Raw genomic sequence first — 16,002 nt, 5'->3', positions numbered from 1 at the left:
AACCAAATACAAATTATATATTATTATACATATTTGTAATTGATTCAACTAACGTTTTTTGATTCAAAAAGGCTTGCTTCTTCTGCGTGTAGAAAAGATTTTTAACTCCTGGTACAGATTAAATTGAGGCAACACTGCTGTCATCCCCGCTTTTAGAGTTTTAACGTTGCTATTAAGTTATTTTATGGTAACGTGTACGTATACGTCATCTTGAGCGCAAAGCGCGAAAAATATGTAAACATGTCGTTGCAATCCCTAATGGTTCGCGAAGTTGTTCCAGGTTGAAACTATAGCGCATTAGGAAAGTTAGCAATCACGTATTTATAATTTTATTGAGCACGATAACCTTTTAGTATAGACATTGAATCAGGTTAAGGAAGCCACTTGGATAGCAGTTGAGACATAAGGTATTTGCTATTTATTAAAACAAATTTAGGAAACGATCGCTTAAATAATTTTCTGTGTAGTGTGCTACGATGTCATCATCCACTGAAAATAACCAAGAACAGGCATTGATTGAAATTGATGAGTTAGAACAATTGCTTCGCGATGCAGAAGCGGAAGAAACCGGCCTAACTAAGGCTAATTCTTCTAAAAATAATAAGTCATCTTTGAGTGAAGCTGTGGTCAAATCGCCTTCACTCTCGCTTTCTGGTTCAAATTTTCTTCGTGGATTGGAACAGAATACCACTACAGGTGATACCTCACAGAAGATAAACATCAAAACCAGTGCCATCCATAGTGGCGATACAGATTCATCCGATGATGAAGAAACGAGAAATTTTCTCGAGAGAAAGTACGACGAGTATGGAAAAAGTATAAATTTACTATTGAAGCAAAAAGAGGAGGAAAAGATAGATTTTCAAATTTCTAAATTTATTGATAGTGCTTTGAAAAAGGCGGACAAAGATGTAGCTCATTGCTCTCAAAAAATTGAACCAAAAAGAAATTCTTGCCCGAATGTGCGAGCGTTTCCTGGTGCAACAAAAGCTGATACCGTTACAATTGCATCGAATGCTATTCCGGATGTTTTCAAGAAAAGCGTGTATACTGATCCAATTTTTGGAATTCGCATCGTTCACCCACTCGTTTCTAGCGCTGTTTTGCAAGAACGTATGCAAGGACGTAAGCCCGTTTCTATGACTCGCATTAAATCGCACATCGAACATGGAGACTTAAAAGAGGATTGGGCTATTGCCGGTGTAGTCGTAAGCAAAAGTGCAACAAAAACCACATCTAAAGGTGGACAGTTTGCGATATGGAAATTAAGTGACCTGCACGGAGAAATAAAAATGGTAAGTTTGTTTCTCTTTTCCCAGGCATACAAGGATCTATGGAAAACAGCAGAAGGAATGGTTATTTGTATTTTAAATCCTGGGGTTTTTGAACGAAATGAGGATAGAAATTCGGAGGCAACACTTTCTATTGATAAGTCTGCGAAGGTGATGGTGTTAGGCCAGTCAAAGGACTATGGAACATGTCGTAGTAAGAAAAAGAATGGAGAAAAATGTACGGCTGTTGTGAATTTGGGACAGTGCGAACATTGCGTTTATCATGTCAAACAGGAGTATAACAAAGCATGCAATCGAGGGGGACTTATTTCTTCTACTGCCGGACGAGGACTAAATGAACTAAGAAATAAAGTCCTTGGCAAAAATGAGGTAAGAATAACTTACTTGAATAGTGAAGTCATCTTTCGTAACTATATTTTTTCATAGGTTTTCTACGGCGGACAAAGTTTTTCTGCAGTGAAGGCTACAAAAAATCCAAAGCAAGCTCAAAAAGATAAGACACGGCTTATGACGCTTTCAGAATATTACCAGTCACCTTTTCAAGGAGACAATAACAGCACTGGTACTCAAAGAAGTGTTGCATCCCTTCCGTCGTATCGACAACAGCAGCTCAACAGTGCTGCCCCTAAGAAAGGTTCGGCTTCTGGATTAGAAACAAATATTAAGCAGCGAGAAAAGGACGTGGAACGGTTAAAACAATTAGGGATGAAAGAAGTAGCTTTATCGACCCTTTCGAAGGAGCCATCCAAACAGGAGTTGATACAGGTTCCTCGTTCAACTGTTACTAATGGATTCGAAAGTCGTTCATTTAGTTTGGAAGCCAAACAAGCACCTAGATTAAGTACTGGTAATTTTATTATTGATTTGGGCGCATCTCCGAAACAAATTATCCACTCGCGACAAAAAGCTGTCGAAATCATAAAGAAGAAACCGCTTGAAAAATCTAACCCAAATTTCATCAAACATCGTGGAACTGAGGCTGGCAAGAAACGGGCTTTGGAGCAAATGGAATCCAACGGTGACTCAGGGGGTCCTGAATCAAAAAGGCAAAAAGTGGAAATGGAGCAACAAGCGCGCCAAGAACGCCTCAAAAAGATCATGGAAGCTTCTTCGTCTCACACGGATTTAATAAAAGCCCACGAGGACGAACAGCAGGAAAAGTACTTCAAAGATCTCGAACGAAAAGAAGCGATGGAAGAGAAAATGATGAACACCTTCAAAGTCGCGTGCAAAGCAATCATCTGCACGCGCTGTAAATATATTGCCTTCTCGGCAGCTGACCGTTGCAAGGAGGAACATCACGAGTTGAAAGTTCGAGATGCCGAGAAACGGTTTTTCAAGTGTGCAGACTGCGGCAATCGGACGGCGACGTTGCATCGGCTACCGAAAACATCGTGTAACAATTGTCAGAGTTCTCGATGGGAGCGCTGCGCGATGATGCGTGACAACAAGGGACCGCTGCTTGGAGCATCGTTGTCCATTCGAGGTGACGAAGAAAAGTTCTTGGGAAGCTGTGCCAACTCGGCTAATCTAAACTTATTGGTACCCGTCGAGGATGGTTAACTCGAAACAAGGCAAGTGTCTAGCCCTGAACTAGAATTTTTCGAGTGATGCAAATTGTGTGATATAATTGCTCGTCTGTATACTGCCGCTCTACGAAGAATTGTCCCATGTGCTCAGGGAATCTTGCAGTACATGGGATAGTTATTCGTATAGATGCAGTATACTAGAAACATGAATCGACTTCATTGATAGTAAAATGGTAAATTGACCAATTAAATAACAAACACTCGCATTAGTTTTTTCTATCAGGATAAGAGTTGAGAACATTAGCGGTTATTCTTGAAAAACGCACATATCAAAGAATCCCTATTTGGCTATAGTTTGAAGAATCGTTTCATAGAAACGATTGTAAATGTATAGAATTCACGTAGAGAATGAACAAAAATCTAAAAAAGTAAATTGCCCTATGAGGTTGTACGAACTACTGACGTAGAACTCATTACTAAATGTAAAATGTTTTGATAATAATGTTTCATTTGTCGGTATATTTCAGTGAAGTCATTTTCCATTAAAATTAACACTCATCACCAAATCAAACCTAATAATAATACATGGTTTTGATGTACGAACATGTGTACAAACGAAAACCTTCCATGTTAACCTATATTCAATTGGTAAACAAATCTGCATCTATGAAAAGTGAAACCAAGTTCGCTTGCTTGTATTTCTTTCATTAATTCATTTCGCGCGTGATCATATTTCAATCTGAGTATGCGACACTATCTTAAATTTTTATTCAATGCTCTAGTTAGAGACTAATCTAGTCTCTGCTCTAATGCTTAATAAGGGCATATGAAAGCTATAGTTACAGACCTTTATGGTACTAGAACCTCAACTAGAACTATTGACGCCAAAAAATCTTAATTTTTAAGCAAAAAAGGCAACGAATGCTATTTGATTCATTCATCAAGCGTCGAAAGTTATCGAGTTGCCACTCAGAACACGTGGTACAGCCTTTATTGGCCTTTATATTTATGATAAGCGATTGGTTCAGTATACAATATTCGACGTTGATATGCATCATTTTGGATCATCAAAATTTATAGGGGAACCCGGGGCTGTTAAGACAGTTGGGTAATTCGGACTCCCTCGATTTCTCAGAAAATAGCAAGACTTTCTGACTATCGTACATATTCGTGAAACCGCTATTCTGAAACATTAATTTTGAGAGCTGAAGTTGGTTCTTTGTTCTTTGTAGAAAGGAGATACAACGTGTTTCGTTGTCTTGCCATTCTTAAAACGGAAATCTTTATAATGCCAAAACCGTGATTAAAGTAACAAATAAAAGTAAAAAATAAAAGGTAAGTGTTTTGGAAAGCTTGAGGCTCCTATTTTATGGAATGATTTTTGTTTGGGTGAAAATAGTGATATTTTCAAGACGCTCACCACTTTTGTGCGATATGAACGTACGGGGCTATTTGGACCCCCTAGTCCTTCAAGCACCGTTCAGCGGCTTGCGGCTGCGCACACCATTGCACACGCGGCAGCAAAGAAAAGACATGGGCCGCCATACCAGATTAAGTTTTTGTAAAGCAATTTATTTTTTTGCTTGTTAAGGACTGTCTCTTGTAACTAATTCACAGGTAAACATAATTCCATTGTAAAGAAATTAAAGAAAAATAACGGTCAGAATTACCCCTACATTGTAAAAGGGAGGAAAAACGTAGAGGTTTGCAAATCGTCGCCTAGCGCTGCCATTGAGTGGTGCAAATGAACCTTTTATGGCACCAAAATGTAGCTGAGGTTTCAAACTAACAATTAGTACTTTTGACCGGTATCTTTTTTCCCATCTATCCACCTAAAAGGGCGATTTGCTTAAATAAGTCCGAATAGCCCCCGGTTCCCCTATATTATGAAGGGCTCGGTGCAAGAACGGCCAAACTGCAAAAAACTTGTTCTGAGATATAACCGAAAATGAAAATAACCGAATTTGTGTTTTCGGTTTTATTTTCGACTCTTAATTTTTCTCAGCATTCTCTTTTCATAAGGTAAAATTGTATAATACCAGGATAGTTTTGAACATAAATTCAATGTTTTTAGTTTCATTTATAAAAAAATTAATCACTTGGACCAGTATAGCGCAGACAAAAAAACGAACTTCTCAAAACATGAACTTAGGCCACTAATTATTATAGAGAAATTTATCAACATCGTTATCTTCAGCTGTAGTAGATGTTCTTAAATTTTTGTGGAAACTGTGCATAACGTATAGGATACAGAGAGCTTAATGAAATTTCGTTCAAGTTATGCGAACGGTGAGTTTTCTTCCTATCTACATTAACAGAACTAAACTCAACTTAACATTCCCGGAGGATTTCCAGCGATTGGCTGAAATTAAGTTGTAATTGAATTTCTGGAATTAAGTTAAATTTGAAAGTCTTTTGGAGCATTACGAATTACCATCTTGAATATCACGGTATTCACCAATTTTCAAAGTCAAATTATAATCAGAAATTTCTGAAGAATCAATGTTATCAGATGGCACATACTCTGATTCCGATTGGGGCTATCCATATACCACGTGGACAATTTTGGGGTGGATAGAGGTTACGAGGAAATCCACGCCTGTCCACGGAGACTGGGGAAGGGGGATGGGCAATGTCCACGAGAATTTTGAATCAACTTTTCAAAATTGTTTCACTTTCCCAAAGCGCTTCTAATAGCATAGTCTGTGAATATGCAGGCATTTATTTAAATTGAAAACATTTGAACATTTAAATATTTCAAAATAAAAAATTAAAATTACTAGCCAACTCAATAATCTGTCAATCCATCTATATCAACTTTGTGTTATTATGATGACTCTTTAAAATGTAAATCTAATAGATTACAATGTCGTTCAGAAATGATAAATTTCTCAAAGAAATTCTATGATGTCAACACATTGGCAAATTTTTCTTCTAGAATTGAAAATCCATTTCTATTTATGAAACCACCCAAAAATTTTTGGAAAGTCCACGTGGACATCGTGGGGAAAGAGGTAGGGATACATGAATTGTCCACGGAAGAGGAGGAGGAAGTCAAAAATGAAGATTTTTTTGTCCACGTAGTATGTGAACGGCCCACTTCTTAAAATGCTTTGAACGGAAATTGGAATTCAATATTTATAAAAATGTATGTATCGAATAGAAATCGTTATAAATGTAAAGTTTGACATGAAGTTCCATAAAATCGTTCTAAGTATTCTATGTGTAAAAGCCGTTTTGTATTCCTGTACAAAAATCGTAAAAAATATTTTTATTACCATATGTAAGATTACTTATCTCTTACCAGGACTAAAAGGAATAACGGCCCAATTAGGCTTCCAGGATAGAATTAAACAATAGCATTTACCCTACAAACAATCATAAAACAATAAATATTGTAGTTATTACCACAGAGAGTTTAGATAGAGTGGTCGGAGATTTTCCATGTACCATCCAATTAAGACCCCTCGTTGAACCCGGTTCACTTGCGTTGTATCTATGACAATTGAATATTTTACGCTGACGTCACAAATGAACTGAGTGTTCATTTTTGACAGTTCGCTTGTACTGTTTACATGTACTTAGAAAAATTCTTTACGATTTGCTTCGAGCGAATCTAGTCGTCCTCAAATTTTTCTAAGTCCATGTAAACAGTACAAGCGAACTGTCAAGAAAAGTGAGGTTAACTGTGTCAGTAAAGAACATAATAGGTTTTTGTGTACATATGAACCAATTTTTCGGCAGCAAAATAACAAACCGGGAAGTTCTTATAGTTCGATAATTAGTGAATAGATAATGCTTTTTTTCGCTATCGTGGATCATTTTTACACCATGTAAGTGATGTAAGTCGGGGTTTACCCGCTCAAGGTGCTTAGAGTTCTAAGGTGATTCGTCTTTAGCAGTAACTAGGTGAGGAGTGAGGTAAGCGTGCACCAAGCTGCGAGGAAGAAAAATGACAGCGAACAACTTTGTTTACATACTGAAATCCAAGCAAACACGCATGGAGATGTAGTAAACAATGTTGTTCACGCAGAAAATTTTAGCATATTTAAAATAAACATATTTGTTTTCAATTCAATCGATTTCTATTTATTACTTTAAACGAATAAAAAAATTGTGCCAAAAATATTTTTTTATTAAAACAAAAATAAATGATTCATTTTAATATAATTTATTATTGAGAAGGTAGCGAAAATAATTAGTGTGTATTTTGTTTTTTTGCGTGTACACCTTATACGAAAGACATTCTGTCGGCCATTTTAAAGTGGAAAAAATGTGTTCGAAGCAGGAAGCGGAGTTGTCGGACCTAACCGTCGAAGCGGAGGTTTTAGATACGGAAGAAGTGGCCGTGGTAGACCTTCTCACCTCATTTGGATTATCGTTAGATGTTATTGGTTTGTTCATAGGTGAGTAAAATACCTTTTCTGTGAATAATACATTCAGCACAAAAAAAAATCCACCATTTTCAGATAACCGCTACACTCTCGAGTCGTTGAAAATTGTGGAAAGGAAGGAGCTGGAGGAATTAATCCAATCTCCACATCTGGCTGAAAGATCCAAGTGCATTTTTGGGTTAAATTCTTGGCGAGAGAAACAGGTAAGAAGTAGGAGAAATTTAATTAACTATTTTGTGATTTTTGATGTCACCATATAAAACACTATCCGTATCCATTTATTAATTAATCGATTTTATATAGGGAATTCATCCTGTCACATGCATAAAATGTCAGCATTCGTCAACGTCTGCTGCAGCTGACCTTCCACCGGAAATATCTCGTGAAAAGTGCACAGCCACTTATTTGTTGAATACGTCTTCAAAAGGTCGCGGAATTATTGAAAATTATAAACAAACTGGTTATCTGACCCGGACGAACAAGAAGGCTATCACTCACATCATCATTGACGAATTCAAGGATCGGTTTTCAAAATTAACACCAGTTGAACTCTTGGGCAGGTCATTGGAACTGAGCCAGATATTCCCGAGTGAACCACAGGTAATGAAAATTGTAATGTACTTGATACAATAACATTGAACTAGAAATACTGCCTCCATGAACATCGTTGTACCCTCTCTAGATAATATAATCTCATGGATTTACTTCCCAGTAAGTCCAGCCGGAAAATGAGCCGAAACTCTGGCTGGTATCAGTTAGTATTCCAGCTCCAGTGACACAACCGATTGTAATTAGAATCGGTTGAGTCATTGGAGTCGGAATACTACTTAGGACCAGCCAGGATTTCGACTCATTTTCCGGCTGAACTTTACTGGGTTAAAGAAACTAAAAATAACCAAGTGAAGACGTTTTATTCAGATTTCTAATTCAGCTGTTAAACTGAATTAGCTTCATGCGGAAGTGTCGATAAAACTATTTGAATATATTTTCATGATTCAGAATTTCGGTTGCTTTCTGTTCGAACTCCGGCTCAAATACAACAATCAATTTCGACCCGCCGGAAGCTGTTCTTTTCTTTAAACCGGAACTCTGGCAGATATCAACTGGCTGGAGTAACCCGGTCAAACCATTCGGAATTTGATTCGGAATCCTGTATGGAGTCAGTATGGATTCCAAATCAAATGCAACAACCGATTCTGAGTCGGAATCGGTTGTTGCATTTGATTTGGAATCCATAATGACTCCATTAAGAAATCCGAACCGGTTCCGGAATGAGTTTAACTGGGAATGAATGAATTTCACCTCAAATGCAACAACCGATTCCGATTGAGTCTAATTGCATTTAAGCTGGAATCAGGATTCCAACCCGATTCTGCAACGGATTTAACTGTGTTTGCCCCACATTACCACGGCAGATGGCTAGCTAATGGGAGGCGTGATGCCCCACTTACCAACACCACTTGCCGCAATACATGCAGGCCAGTAACAGGCGACCGAAATGCAAGCTCAGATGCAACAACCAGGCGGGTGGCTACATTCTTTCCCAGTTAAACTCATTCCGGAACCGGTTCGGATTTCTGAATGGAGTCATCATGGATTCCAAATCAAATGCAACAACCGATTCCGACTCAGAATCGCTTGTTGCATTTGATTTGGAATCCATGCTGACTCCATTCAGGATTCCGAATGGTTTGACCGGGTTGCTATGAATATTGGCCACGCCATTTGCATTCGTATGCCATCCGGTCAATAATCAATAAGTTTTTGATTGAAGAATTCAAAATCCAATGATTAAATCAAAACATTCTAGAAATCAAACATATAAAAATTCATTCATTTAATTTAAAAATTTAATGATTTTACAACTAAAAAAGTATAAATTGGATGCGCATCTGCGGCGTATTGGGCTTGCGGAGAGTAGTCTGTGCGCTTGTGACGAGGGCTATCACGACATCGAGCACGTTGTCTGGGTATGCGCCGGGTACTTGGACGCCAGGTCTCAGTTAAAGGATTCCCTTCGGGCCCGAGGTAGACCACCCAATGTCCCAGTCCGAGATATACTGGCAAATCGTGATTTCCCCTATATGTCCCTTATTTATACTTTCATAAAAACGACAAATATCCCAATTTAGCCCCTCTCTTTTTATTTCTCGTTTTAGAAGCTTTCTCTTGCCTTGTGGGACCGATCAGCTCCAGACTGCAACTATGTAACCGCCGTCGCACTTACCACTACGGAAACTGAAGCGAGAGCGACTCAAGGTCCGATGACTTTTGAAGGATTCCCCGCGGGTCCGAAGAATACCATCCGCCAATCCGACCTACTAGACTGAGGCGGTAATCTTTCGCTGATCTCCCGTTTGAGCGAAAGTTGCAAGTTTTGCTCTTCTCTCCCGGTCACCATCTACGCTTTCTCTCCCCTGTCCTTGATACAACTGCTTCTACAGCCCCCCTCTGAATATCTTGACCAAGCATAAGTCTCCGCTAAAAAAGTTCAAATTTGTATTCTGTATTCCTAGTTTTAAGATAGTTGTAATTTTACCTCTTTGTTAAAACTATTGTCCCCCATCTTGTAAATAGAATTGTATCCCTAGTCTTAAAACACATGCGAATTTTCTCATAAATATTTGTTCCCCCTTTTGTGTACCAAACTATATTGTTAGTTTTAAGATAAGTGTAAATATTTCCTAAAAATTATTACTATTGAATTCCTTGTTTTAAAATTTTTTCATAAAAAAAATCTTTCGCCCCCTCTCTTGTATATAGAATCTTATTTCTAGTCTTAAGATAGCTGTAAAATTTTTCTTTTTTAAAAAAATATTTCAACATTGTAACCTCCTAGTTTTAAAATATACAAAATGTAAAAACAAAAGAATTTGGCACCGCCAAGCTAACGCATTTGTGCCTATCAAATAAACGAAATGAATAAAAAATAAAATAAAAAAGTATAAAATTCAAAATTCAACTATTTAACAATTGGGTCATTAAGCCATATGCTGTTTTTATTTTTTCCGGTGCAGCTGATATTAAAGATACCTTGACGAACTTTTTTTCCCATTTTTTATGCAAAATAACAAATAAATATTTTACAAAAGTGAATTTTTTCGACCACACCTTGCATTGAACTACCTTGATCCCTATCCTTTTGCTGGGATAACTATTGACCATCTATCACAACCACCCTTATTCGTAGTAAGCCCATTTGAATTAACTGTCGTAGACGGGAATACAAAGCACTTTCGAACGAATCTCTCATTCGTCGTAAAAATGAATAAAGCCAAACTAGAAAAGCGATGAAAAACAATCTTATAGAAAATTGACGACTGCAGCTGCATTGACGAAATCGGTTGCAATTCAACCGGCTTATTTGTTTCAACTAAATCGAGTGTCGCTGATAATTGTTTTTCCTCAGTATATCAATCGGCGAATTGAATTAGAGATGATCCCCAAAACACACAACTCAATTCACTCGATTGTGCCGACTCGAATGGAAATCGGTTTTTTTTTATTTTCAACGGAAAAATATACAAAATTTTAATTTGACGTTCAACGTTTTAGTTGAGAACAGAAATAAACGCCTACCGTAATGTGAAAATTGAAATTCATCGACAGCTTGTCAAAATTGACAAGACTGATTATTTGTCAAAATTGACATTGGACGGACGACTTGCCAAAGTGGGGTGCGGATTTGGGAAAGCCTCCAACAAAAAGCTGAATACAAAAATACAATAATATAAAAATAAAATAAAACAATATAAAGAATTCTAAAATTCAAAAAGCAAAAAATTCAGAAATTCAAAAACATAAAATTCAGGAATTGAAAAATTAACAAATACTCAAATTCTAAAATTTAAAAACTGGGAGATTCTAAGCTTCAAAAATTCAGAAATTTAAAAATTCAGAAAATCTGAAATTCCATACCTCAAAGATTCAAAAATACGAAATACAAAAACATAAAAATAAAACATAAAAATGCAAGAAGAACAAAAATATAAAAATACAAGCAAAAAATATAAAAATACCAATTGAATAATATAAAAAAATGCAGAAATACAAAAATACAAAACTATAAAAAGACAAAAATACAATAATGCAAAAATGCTAAAAAACAAAAATATAAAAATCCAAAAATTTTAAAATACTAAAATACAAAAATGCTTAAATATAAAAATACAAAAATATAAAATATTAAAAATACAGAAATACAAAAATCCAAGATACAAAAACACAACAATACAAAAATAGTACAATATAAAAATACAAGAAGTACAAAAATGCTAAAATACGAGAATATAAAAATAAAAATTCAAGAAATACAAAAAAAAACAAAAATACAGAAATACAAAAATAAAATAATGCTAAAATATAAAACTATAAAAACTACCAACTACCCAACTACCCCGTAAACCCATTCCTGAACCGGTTCGGAATCCTGAATAGATTCAGCATAGATTCCAGCTTAGATGCAACAATTCCGACTCAATTGGTTATTATATTTGAGCTAGAATCCATTCAGAATTCCGAACCGGTTCCGAAATGATTTGGCTGGGTAGAGGTATAATTTTGTCGGCCTTTTAGAAATCTCTATGTGATTCGTTGTCAATTCAGCCGAACTCAGCCACTAACAGAAATGGCGACAGTAGCGCACCGGTGAAGATTTTCCAACTACCCTTAAAAACGTTTGCGAATTTTACATAACTTGAATGCTAGAGATGAACGTCTGCTCTCTGTGGTTGTATCTTATAACAGTATAAAAAAAATTGAATCCTATATCTTTCTGGTTGGTAGACACTAAAATAATGCATACGCCCAATTTGCCTTCCAGTCGTGATTTTACCCTTTTTCTTAAATTGTTATAGGATACTTGGTACCAGCCTGCATCAAAATATAGCAACGGTCAGACAATCAAAAAACGCAAGGTGGCTAGAGGTTGCTTGTACGATCGGAACGTGAACTATAAAGGGTGTTCCAAACACTTGGCTTCGTTGACTGAGAGTGAAGGTTCCTCATCACGGGTAACTAACGAATCCATCGAGATTTTTTCGGAAAATCAATGTAAGAACATTTTTAACTTGATAAAAAAGACACTAATATAAAGATTATAACAGGTGCGGAATACGAGAATGTTAAAAAATGGTTTTTGCATAACATCGATGAATGGGAGGAGTTAAAAAAAAGATGGAAGTCAACTAGTGCGATTCGATTGTGGGAACTACTCAAGCTATCAATCCGGACATGCGAAACCATTTTGGCAGAATATCCTACTCTCAATAACAGTTGTGGATATCAATTGGTTCAAATCGATTTCGAGCATAAGCATCCGAATAAAGTGACACTTCTTTTTGAGCGGTGGGCGAGTTTTCTAGAGGGGATTCGGCCAATATTTGATCTTGAAATCTCCGATGCAGATGGAAGAGCATTGTTGGATTCAATAGATAAGGGGGAGTTATCAGAAGGTTAGTGATATAGGTCCGATCTGTTACTGGAGTTTTGCAAAATAATATGCTGATACCTAATATCACATGCTAGAACATGACATTCGATTTTAATAATCCTAACTTTTGAAATTTCAGATGTAAGAGACGTCGCATTTGTTCAGTTGTTGGCACACCTGTTACCATGCATGCACATTTCTGGAAAAGCATTCGGCAAAAAAAGGTGGAAACCTTCTGTTCTAGAAGCGAAAGAGAGCATTGCAATCAATATTACTAATTTTGTACAGTTGGATGAAACACTGGCTCGGTTGTCGAATAGCTGGTACGAGAAGAACTTGTCGCCAACTCCAATTATCATCGTACACGGAACAACATTACAGAGTCCAACTGAATTCACTGTGTGGCATAAGTCTGTATCGTACAAGTTTCCCAGCTTCGTTAAATCTTTGGACATATGTATAAAGCTTTTTAAAGTGTACGGAATACATTTTCCACCTCAATCGCACTTAGTTTGGGAATTCATTGCGTCATTCATGTTCGACTTCAAGCCAAGTGCTGATCACGCAAAAATAGTTACTCTGTGCTCTGCAATTCGTTCTAATCTAAAATGATCATTAAATGCATAGTAAGTGGATGTAAATGGTCGAGCCCGGAGCCAGTCCGGTTGTATGAACACATCAACAGATTTCACAAATCATTAGACGTATATGCTTGTAACATTGGTCGATGCATGAGAAGATTTAGCATACGATCATCATTTTTCAGACATTTGAAAAAGCATTTCACGCAAGATCATGCAGACATTCGAAACGAGTGTAGTAACGATAATTCAAATCCTTGTACGAGTAAGGTACATTCAGATCTAATTGAATATGCTCATGTATCCGACAATTCATATAAATCGACGGAAAACGAAATTGAACGTCATGATTCCAGTGACATTAGCTCTATTATTAATAAGTTTAATGAAGTCTCTCTAAGTGGCATCAATCTTTCACTCAAATGGTTAAATGCTAACACATTACCCAGAAAAACAGTGTTCTCTGTTCAACATGATATTCAAAAACACATATTTAACCCATTAAATGAAATGCTTTCAAGCCTAGAGAACACAGGAAGTATAAGCGAAGAGATAAAACTAATGCTCAGCAAATTATTCAATGTATTTGATGGATTACACTCCGAATATACTTTTATGCAAACATTAAAAACAGCCGATTTATATGAACAACCGCAAGAATATACGATACCGATTACGAAACATCTCACTGAATCTAATCTTCTAGACGAGAATAACCAAGTAATGAATACAATCAAAGGTACACTCTAATCAAATGATGTTATACAAAGATCTTAACATTCATTTCCTTCTGTAGGGGTTTTAATGCCGATCAAGTTTCACCTGAGGAAATATTTGGAATGCAACGATGTCCTAAAAACAATAATTGATCATCTGGCGCCATCTCGGGATGGCATTATACGTAGTATCGTAGACGGCACGATATGGCAACAGAGAATATTTGGCATGTCATCGAAAATCATCATCCCATTGAATTTGTTTTGTGACGATTTTAATACTGGAGATACCGTTTCACCACATTCTTCTGAAACGTCGATTTGTGGTATTTACTATTATATACCATGTTTACCAAGTTATGTTCTTGGTAAATTAGTAAATATTCTCGTGGCAGGCTATATTCTCACACAGGATAGAAAAACGTTAGAAAATGAAGATTTGTATAACAATTTGATAAATATTTTTATTGATCTTGAGGAAAACGGTCTTCAAGTTCATTACGAAGGCAAACTAATAACGGTATATTTCATGATAGGCTTCATAACAGGTGATAACTTGGGTCTATCCAGCATCTTGGATTTTGCAGAATCAGCTCGAGCAAATTATTACTGCCGAATTTGCAAACGAAATAGATTGGAGAGAGAAAAAGACACAATTGAATTTAAGGATAGTTATAGGACTACAGAAAACTATGCCGAAGATGTAGATTTACAGGATGTATCACGCACTGGCTTGAAAAGAGAAAGTGTTTTTAACAAAATTCCTTCTTTCCATGTTACTTATAATTTTTACTTCGACGTTATGCACGACCTATGGGAGGGCGTTTGTATATATGGACTCGTACATTGTTTAAATTATTTTGTTTTAAAAAAAAAATATTTTACTCTAGGCGAGTTTAACACCAGAAAAAATTCGTTCATCTTCGGGAATTTAAATTCCGACAATATTCCAACTGATATAAAAGACGTCAATCTGATTAAAAGCAAAATAAAAATGACAGCGAACGAAGTAAAAAATATAATATTATTTTTACCTCTTATAGTAGGAGATCGTATTCCACTATGTGACGAAGTTTGGAAATATTTCTGTACTTTGTTGAAGATATGTCACATACTCATGTTACGTGAGATTTCGCAGAAAGTAGTTGAAACGTTAAAGTGCCTAATTCATACACATCATTCAAGGTATCAATCTCTATTCGATGATTGCCTAAAACCAAAACATCATCATCTTGTACATTATGCATCATTCGTTGTATATTCAGGTACACCACGGCACCAGTGGGCCATGCGGTGTGAGGCCAAACATCGGGATGCTAAGCAATATTGTAGAACTAATAACAATAAAACAAATATATGTAAATCATTAGGAATTAAAACAGCATATAAGTTTGCATTTAATATTGCTAACAATGTTTTTGTTCAACCTATTGTAGACCTTGGCGACTCAATAGCTACAGTTAAACCGCTTACTCTAGAATTAGATTCTCTTAACGAAAAATTTCAAGATCATAACGCTATTCAATTCATAAGCAGTGTAATCATAAAAAATGTTTTATACACGGCTAATACAATTTTCTTTGTAGGTATTGAGTTGGTTAAAATATTCGAGTTGAATTCAATTGCCAGGGATAAAAATAATGATATAACACTAATTTGTAAGAAAATTCGATACATTACCTTCAATGCCCATCTGCAATCGTTTCAAGTTTCAAGAACAGATGAAATTATCGCTTTGAACAATATTGATAGGTTACAAATGCAAGTTATTAATCTGCATACATTCAATGGAAAGGAATATTTCAGATACTGTAATTTCATTCGCATAGATTAAAATTAATTACTATAATTACTATAGTGTAATAAAATTACAACAAATACAATAAAGTTGATTCTTATTCCGAAAATTTCCGAATATGTATCTAAATCTATTAATCTATCAATATATAAACCAATAATTTATTTTTGTTTATAAATAACTATATTATTGTTTTGATCAGCGCTTCATTATTATATCAATAAAAAGTATTATTGTTTTGCTCGACAGCTTCTTTTATTG

At 35.9% G+C, this 16,002-nt stretch overlaps 2 protein-coding genes across 4 annotated transcripts; both read left to right on the top strand.

Annotated features, from left to right (window-relative positions):
• Positions 1 to 223: 223 nt before the first annotated feature.
• Positions 224 to 3,087, top strand: LOC131681943 (protein MCM10 homolog). The gene is made up of 3 exons (XM_058963045.1): positions 224 to 407; positions 468 to 1,661; positions 1,719 to 3,087. Exons 2-3 carry the CDS (start codon positions 477 to 479, stop codon positions 2,853 to 2,855), a joined length of 2,322 nt encoding a protein of 773 aa, XP_058819028.1. The 5' UTR covers positions 224 to 407; positions 468 to 476; the 3' UTR covers positions 2,856 to 3,087.
• A 3,960-nt stretch (positions 3,088 to 7,047) lies between these two features.
• Positions 7,048 to 15,699, top strand: LOC131678437 (uncharacterized). 3 transcript variants are annotated; one of them, XM_058958593.1, is made up of 5 exons: positions 7,048 to 7,227; positions 7,291 to 7,418; positions 7,519 to 7,815; positions 12,072 to 12,267; positions 12,321 to 12,811. In XM_058958593.1, the coding sequence occupies exons 1-5, from the start codon at positions 7,095 to 7,097 to the stop codon at positions 12,671 to 12,673; spliced, it is 1,107 nt and encodes a 368-aa protein (XP_058814576.1). In that variant the 5' UTR covers positions 7,048 to 7,094; the 3' UTR covers positions 12,674 to 12,811. The 3 variants fall into 3 exon arrangements, with proteins under 3 accessions (XP_058814576.1, XP_058814577.1, XP_058814578.1); XM_058958594.1 differs by lacking the exons at positions 12,072 to 12,267; positions 12,321 to 12,811 and adding an exon at positions 15,209 to 15,699; XM_058958595.1 differs by lacking the exons at positions 12,072 to 12,267; positions 12,321 to 12,811 and adding an exon at positions 14,024 to 14,776.
• The last annotated feature ends 303 nt before the right edge of the window (positions 15,700 to 16,002 follow it).

The sequence above is a fragment of the Topomyia yanbarensis genome, chromosome 2, assembly GCF_030247195.1.
Source record: "Topomyia yanbarensis strain Yona2022 chromosome 2, ASM3024719v1, whole genome shotgun sequence".
NCBI classification, from domain to species: domain Eukaryota; kingdom Metazoa; phylum Arthropoda; class Insecta; order Diptera; family Culicidae; genus Topomyia; species Topomyia yanbarensis.
This window is presented reverse-complemented; position numbering and strand designations above follow the sequence as displayed.